Source organism: Seriola lalandi, unplaced genomic scaffold, assembly GCF_002814215.2.
Source record: "Seriola lalandi dorsalis isolate HSWRI2012SDOR001 ecotype SW California unplaced genomic scaffold, Sedor1 jcf7180002054225, whole genome shotgun sequence".
NCBI lineage: Eukaryota > Metazoa > Chordata > Actinopteri > Carangiformes > Carangidae > Seriola > Seriola lalandi.
Genome location: NW_019524778.1, coordinates 78,408 through 85,846, shown reverse-complemented (window position 1 = coordinate 85,846; position 7,439 = coordinate 78,408). Strand labels below are relative to the sequence as shown.

Genomic DNA, 7,439 nt, shown 5'->3' with positions numbered 1-7,439 from the left:
ACATTCACATAGCGGCTACCTGAGGTCTCACTGGCCCCAAGAGTCAGACCGTAGTACACCAGGCTGCACGCATACCTGCAACACACACACACACACACACACACACACACACACACACACACACACACTTGACTCAGCAGCTCCTCCCTCTTCAATTTTCCCTCCTCTCTCAGTTGTTTTCAGAGTCACAACCTGCAGTGGAATTTCCTGCGGCGCGGCGTTTTTACCCAGAACTCCCCTCAACACCGTCCTCTAGGAAACCCTACAACTCTCCCAAGTGTTTAAATACCTCGAGAGTAATCTGATCAGCCTGAAGTGAAATATCCTCAGTCAACAGAACGAGCTGTTAAACAGACAGAAGTCAAGTGTGTTTTTGATTTGTAGCTGTGATAAAGGAAGTAAACCAGAAGATGACATCACACTGACCTACATCAAAGAAAGCTTCGTCGTGTTGTAGGAATGCCAGTGTTGAGACACGTGTGTTGCAGGATTACATTATTTCCTCGTGCAAGATGCAACGCGACAAAAACAGAAACTCAGCAGCTCTTTTCTCAGTCTGAAAACACTCGGGTTTAGCAGCAGTGTTCGTGTCATTCGTTCTTTACAACAAGGCGGCGACCACAAGCCACACGCTGCAGTCAAACTAAATGTTTCATCACAGAAACAGAACCACATGATGGAATAAAACATGTTGAAAGGAGTGTGACGACCTCACAGTCTGCACGTTTCTCATTGGAAAGAAAAACGCATCTTCATTTGGTTTTAATGAGAAAATACTGGGAATCAGTTTGTGACCTGTGAGTTATTTGAAGATATAAAACCCACCGAGCCAAAATCATCTGTATTCATATAATCCTCAGCCGCTCCATACGACCGTGTATTAATTACACTCATTTATATATATTAAGACATTTGTGAGAGAGTTTATTCTGCAGGAACCTTGAATGTCTCCATCAAAAACCTCTCTGATATTTGAGATTTAATATAGAATAGAATAGAATAGAATAGACTAGAAGCACACTGTCATACTGTAAAATTTGTTGTGCAGCTCCTGAAACTAGAGCCAGCTCCTCGCGGTCGTATCCTTCCGCCACTCAGACTAGTTCCAGGTCACATCCTGTTTATCCAGAGTCTGAGAAAATACTATAATTGCTGTCTTGAGTAATGGCTAAAAACTGCAACCTTAACCTTTGACCTCCTAAATCTAATCTGTTGGTCCTTGAGTCCTGGTGAGTGTTTGTGCCAAATATGAAGGAGATCCGTTAAGGCCTGTCGCCAAACGTCTTTGTTTTGTTCTTCTTCTGTGGTGGGATACTCACCAGACGTACATGAGCACCATGGTCCTCAGCCTGAGGACTGGGTGGATCACCAGCTGCAGGACGCCAGCGCCCCTGTTGTCACGGTTACCGGCTTTGGCGCCGCTGACCCGCTGCAGCCTCAGGCGGTTGGCCGCGTTGCCGTTTCTCAGCGCCATGTAGCGCAGGACCTCGAAATCAAGAGCACAGCGACACAGTCACGGATTAAACCGACGGACCAGCTGTTAACTGGTAACCATGACAACAAGCCGCTTAAAATAAACTCTGTAGAAGGAAGTCGTTTCACTGCTTCCTTTTCTGTCTGTGACGTTAGTTTAGAACATAAAACAGTATTTCAGGAGTTTCAGATCAACACATTTCCCCCACACTGTGTTTTTCATTCTCTAGAGTTATTTCTCGGCCCCCCTCCTTTTTCTGAGCTCATCAGATTTTCCACTGAGGTCAGAGAGAAACCTCGTCTGACCCCGTTCACTCCCGTGCAGATGGAAGTGGCGTGAGGACAAAAGAGAAACTGCCTGATTAACACGACTCCCCCCGTGGAAGATATTGCAAAACAAACCAGCTCACTGTTCAAAAGCCCAAACACAAAGGTTCATTTCTCACTTCACTGGAAGGAAAAATGTGAAGCAGTATAAATATTATTAAATGCAAACGGTCCCAAAGAAAAGACTCTGAGAGGAAGTTAACTGATAAAAATGCAACTGTTCACATGTGGCTCAGCGGCTGAGAGATTTCCTGAGCTGGTGTTATATATATATATTTTTTTTACATATCACATAGTTCATATATCTGAGGTCTGTCAGGCAACAGAACCTTTGGAACTTCCTGTCATAGCTTTTCAGAATAACAGCTCACAGAATCAGTAACTTCTTTTAAATTGCTTCTTAAAACTCATTTTAAGAGACTTGCTCTTATGTGATGTCGTCTTTTTATATTTCCATATCGCCCTTCAATTGTTTTACTGTGTGTGTTTTTCTACATCTGTTCCTTCTAACTGTCCTTATATATATTGAATTATCTCAGTTGTCTTCCCTCTTAAAACCTTATTTGTGTCCTGCTTTAAGAAAATTGTATCTGCAATAAGACACAACTACAGATCAATGACAAACATCCGCACTGAGCAGCTTTACAGACACTAAAACTTTACATTGGTACATTTGTATTAATATATTCACCTCTTCAGCTCGTTCAGTCTGACCCTGAGAATACAGCCAGCGAGGAGACTCAGGGAGAGTGCTGGAGGAGGAAGAGGAAGAGGAAGAGGAAGAAGAAGAAACAGGAGAGGAGAAGTTACTCTAGGAGACAAAATATCATGTTTCTAGATGTCACAATATTTTTCCTTCAGTTCCAGGTAACTATCAGGTTCCATTCATCTCTGCTATGATAATTCATTTAATTATCGGACGTTTGTCACACGCTCCATCACAGTAACCGTGAAGTCTGCATTCACTGTAATCACTGCTCCAGTTCAGACACCAGTCAGGGTCTGAAACAGCTGATTAAATATTGAACTGCTTGGTTTGTGAAGCAGGTAGCTGTGATATTAAACATATTACAATTATAAGATTGTCTAAATGGTAACGTATAGAAAACTTAAAGTCGCTCTACATATGTAAAATACAAATCCTTTCATGTTTTTAATGGGAGGTGTTTTGCAGATAGAAACTTCTAATTTTCTCTCTTGTCATTTTAAAGGTTCTGTCTCTTCAGTTACTGTTTTAAACCAGTGTGTTTACCACTGAATGAAGTTATGATGATGATGTTATAATATTAATTAATTTAGACATGAAAACCTCAAATCAGAAGATTTTTTTACAGGTTTAAAATTATAGTACAGATTAAGTTTTTACTAAAAACACAAATAAAAAAATGAAAGCATTAAGAGAACAGTGAATTCAAACGAGATGAAAACTTAGTTTGAATCTGTGAAGGTTTGGAGGTAGAACATTTTCTTTTTCAACAATAGATTAAAATGTTAAAATAAAGGTTTAAAACTAACCCTGGACAAAATGTAAGAACTTGCAAAGAACAGTTTTATATGAATAACTAAGTTTTTGACCAAAACAAAGTCAGATAAAACTTTTTAATTCTATAGCTCCACATGATATTTGCAGAAAAAATGTATTTCTATTCTCTAAAGTTTTACATTATATTGAACGTGGTGCTGATCAAACATTAAATGATGTTTAATCCATTCAGTTTGTTCTGTGTGTTTCAGGAGCCTCCTCTCATAAGATACGCTTCTAAAAACCAACAGCATTTATATTTGTTTTGGTTTAATCTGGATGAAGGCGGCGACTCACTCACACTGAGAGCAGGAAGAACAGGACGCCCGACGAGTTGGCCACTGTGGCCAGGCTCCGCCACGGCCGGATGAAGTAACCCAGAGCTCCGAACAGAGCGATACCGACCGCAAACGTCATACTGGTCAACGTCCCTGAAGGAAGGAAGAAAGAAATTAAATCTCTGTCTAATAATACAACTTCATCTTCGTGGTTATTCTCTCAGTTCAGAGGCTTTAAAAACAGAAAACACTCAGCACTTCACCTGGTAAATATCAAAAACAGTTCACTCACAATAAGGTCAAATCAAAGGCATCGTATAAACTGTCATATGATAAAGAATGCTTTACCCGTCATGGCCCAGTACGACTTGCCCACATACTCCTGGGTGAGGACGAAGCAGACCAGGCCGATGCCGCCGTTCATCAGCCCCACCAGGAGGCGGGACACGGCGAACACCTCGTAGCTGGGCGCTAATGCGGTCACATAACCAAAGATCACCTCAAAGAACAGACCTGGGAGGAGTGAGAGGAAAAGGGGGAGAAACAGGTGAGATGGGGGTGAGGTGTTTGTGGCTCGCTGGTTCAAACTGCCTGACGACTACTTTACTGAGAAAAACCTGCGTGGTTTCCCCTCACCTGTCAGGTAAACAGGTCTCCTGCCGATCTTGTCGGACAGCGGCCCAAAGACGACGTTCCCAACCAGAAGCCCGGCGAAGAAAAGCGATCCGGCGAGACTGACCTTATAGGCCTGATGCTTGATGAGGAACCACTGAGGAACAACAGAGACAAACAGAAACCATCTTCCTAAGCCTGATTTATGTATTTAAGGTGCAGTGATGCAAATGAGGCCTCCTGGGTGAGAGTGAAATATGAAGTCCGGCTCCTTCACCTCGGTCACTATGGAGTCGATGTCCTCTGTAAAGGTGACGCGCTGGAGGAGCTCCTGCTGACCGGACGGGACGCCGCCGCTCTTCTCCTGCTCGATCCGATACTCGGGTGTAGATCCAACCAGAACGATCAGCATGGACTGACAGGCCATGTACAACTGAAAACACACAGATCACAACTGTACCAACCTGCTGAGAAGCAGATCTAATAGAAGAAACACTGATTTTAAAAAGTGACAACAGTCTTTTTAAGCTAAAAATCTGGTGCAGGTGTTCTGTATCCTCATATTCAAACCTGTAGTTAAAGTAAAAGACAGAAATAAGCTGAGACTGATCTAAAACCTTCATACTTACCACAGTGAAAAGGATTTAGATCAACCAGCAGCGAGCAGCTCCAGATAGGTTTCCCTGCATTATCAGCTGACTGAGCTTTGATCACAGTTTTGTTATTACAAGGTCAATACCAGACTTGCATATTATTCTGCCCTAGATCATGAATAATAAAATAAGACAGAACACCGGGATTGTTTAAAATGTGGTCTGGCACAATAGTTTTATTTTTTAATCCTCTTATTTAATTTAATAGTTGAAGAAACTTTTCAACTATAAAAAACGAGGAGTTGTAGTATTATACACTGGGTTTCCATGTGTCAGGTTAATACACAACACAACAAATCATTAAGCGGCCTGAAAGAAAAAATGTAAATAAATATCAAAGATATCCAAACCTCATCGTGTTAATAATGTCACCATGGAAACGTTTGTTGTCTGGCTCGGTGAGGTTTAACCCTATTAGCCTGCTAGCTAGCTAGCTAGCTGCTAGCTAGCAGGAGGATTAGCTTAACCGAGCCGGACGCTTCGCCGAACTTCATTTAAAGAGGCGGATGGTTGTGATTACATTTGACACTAGTGACAATACAGGCCAAGATGGAAAATACTTGAAAACATTTAGGAATATGTGATCTGTTGACATAAATTCGGCTTACGTTTGACATGCCTATGAGCCATTTGCTCTTAATAAATGTTAAAAATTGTCACGGTTCGTACTGTCGATGCAGGTATCCGGAGCGGGGGAGGTCATTTTAGCTAAGGAGCGATGCCAGAATAAAGGTCTCGATGTGATTAATTATTGTTAAAACGACCTTTGTATTGTAAGCCGAATTGAAGATTAGGTCATATAGATGTGTAAAATATATTAAGTTGTGGGGTGTCTTATTATTAAACTTCCCGATAACAAAGCAAATCTATTCTCGTGGATTTTCTGAAGTCTAGTTTATAGTTTTCAACCCCGGAAAAAAAAACACACTTGCTGCAATAGCTAGTTGTGAGCAAGTGGTACAACTCAAGAGCTAAAATGTTGAAATGTATTTTGTTTTGATGTTTCACAGCCAAACGCTTTAAAATAAACCCCCCGGCAGAGCTTGAAAAGCCACGTAGCGCTACCGCCGAGCTGATTCTAACGTAAATACAGAGGGACTCTCCGCGGGGGTTTTTCTGTTTCTGACGTTTAAAACATGCAGTTTCATCTGTACCGACCTGCGTCAGGACGAGGACGGCCACTGCCCGCTTCTGGTACGGTCCAAACTCGCCGACAACCTGAAAAGCGTCTTCTAAATCCATCCCAGGTAGGATATTTGGTTTGGCATCACCGCCGAAGAAGAACGAAACGTGTGAGAGTGACCTGCCTTCACTTCCGGGTTCGCTTCTGTCATGCGTCCATTTCTTCTCTTCAGTTTTGTGGAAATAATGAAAAAACCTATAGTCTGGATTAAAATGTGAGCATTTTATTCAGAAGGCACGTGACTCACACACACAAAAAAAAAAATAACACAAAGAAAAACAAGCTGGACAATAAATTAAAATCAAAGAGGCTTTCCCTCTCATCTGCATTGTCAAGCAGGGGAGCATTTTACTAAATATATTACAATAAGGCATAAAAGGAAGAGTCAAAACACAAGGCACATCACACAAGACAGTGCATGGAAGAGATGACTGCCTTATAATATGGAATACAACTGATGCAGGTTTAATTACATTCATAAAGCAGATGGTTCAAAAGCTTGGCAATAGCTCTGAACATGCACATTTAGATTGTCACCAGTCAAAAAATATAATAAAAATATTTCAGCCTGTATGATAGGGTGTATAATTACAATGCACATTCGTTTACTCTGCCTCTTCTTGAGCTATGGAACGAAGCTGGAGAAAAACACACAAAGCAGACTGACAATGACTTACAATGTTTGAATATTATCTTATAAGCCAGTGGTTCCTGGAAAAAATGTAGATTCACTCCAAAAGAACAGCAATGACATAATATGTGGCTATTTAAGTCAAGGATTTCAAACACTTTCTGCATTAAAACATCTTAAAGCCAAAACCTCATCAGGTGGAAATCCGTGGTCTAACTTGTGTCAGTTCAGGGATCACAATTAAAGGTGACTCATAGTCCATCATTAAGAGCCCGCCAGCTCTTTGAGTCAGCCTCATGCAGCTGCTCGTATGCACTTAAGACAATGTGACCAGCTCATCATCAAATTAATTGATCATCATCAAAGAGCACTGTCAGGATAATCTTATTAAAAAAAAACAGAAATAAAAAATAAATCACATATTACAATTTGGGGACTAATTACACTTTTAGTATATTAAATGATGGCACGTGATTATCCTCATTTTGCAGCAGTAGAATCTCATTAAGTGCATTTAATTAAGTACGGAGTATTTACAAAGTCTGCTTCTTCAAAGAGGCAAACCTTGTACTTTTTACTCCCAACTTATTTGATAACTTTAGTTACTTAAGACTTAATAAGTAAGCTCAACAAAAGCAATTAAAATGTTCTCCACCTTTGCAACATTAATGTGATCTGTATTCCCTTCATACCTATCTCATATCCGTGGTAGGAAAACCTACATACACCCCCCCCCCCCCAAAAAAAAAAAAAAACCCCC

At 40.9% G+C, this 7,439-nt stretch overlaps 2 protein-coding genes across 2 annotated transcripts in view; both read right to left on the bottom strand.

Moving 5' to 3' along the window:
• slc22a15 (solute carrier family 22 member 15) overlaps nt 1-6,176 on the bottom strand; it is a 12,116-nt gene extending 5,940 nt beyond the window's left edge. Inside the window, 8 exon segments of the mRNA XM_023404164.2 lie at nt 1-75; nt 1,320-1,486; nt 2,492-2,552; nt 3,624-3,753; nt 3,949-4,113; nt 4,237-4,369; nt 4,490-4,645; nt 6,024-6,176. Of these exon segments, the coding sequence (XP_023259932.1) occupies nt 1-75; nt 1,320-1,486; nt 2,492-2,552; nt 3,624-3,753; nt 3,949-4,113; nt 4,237-4,369; nt 4,490-4,645; nt 6,024-6,107 (971 nt within the window). The 5' untranslated portion in view covers nt 6,108-6,176.
• LOC111653558 (uncharacterized) overlaps nt 1-7,439 on the bottom strand; it is a 16,219-nt gene that overhangs the window by 7,700 nt on the left and 1,080 nt on the right. The gene's annotated exons all lie outside the window — the stretch shown is intronic.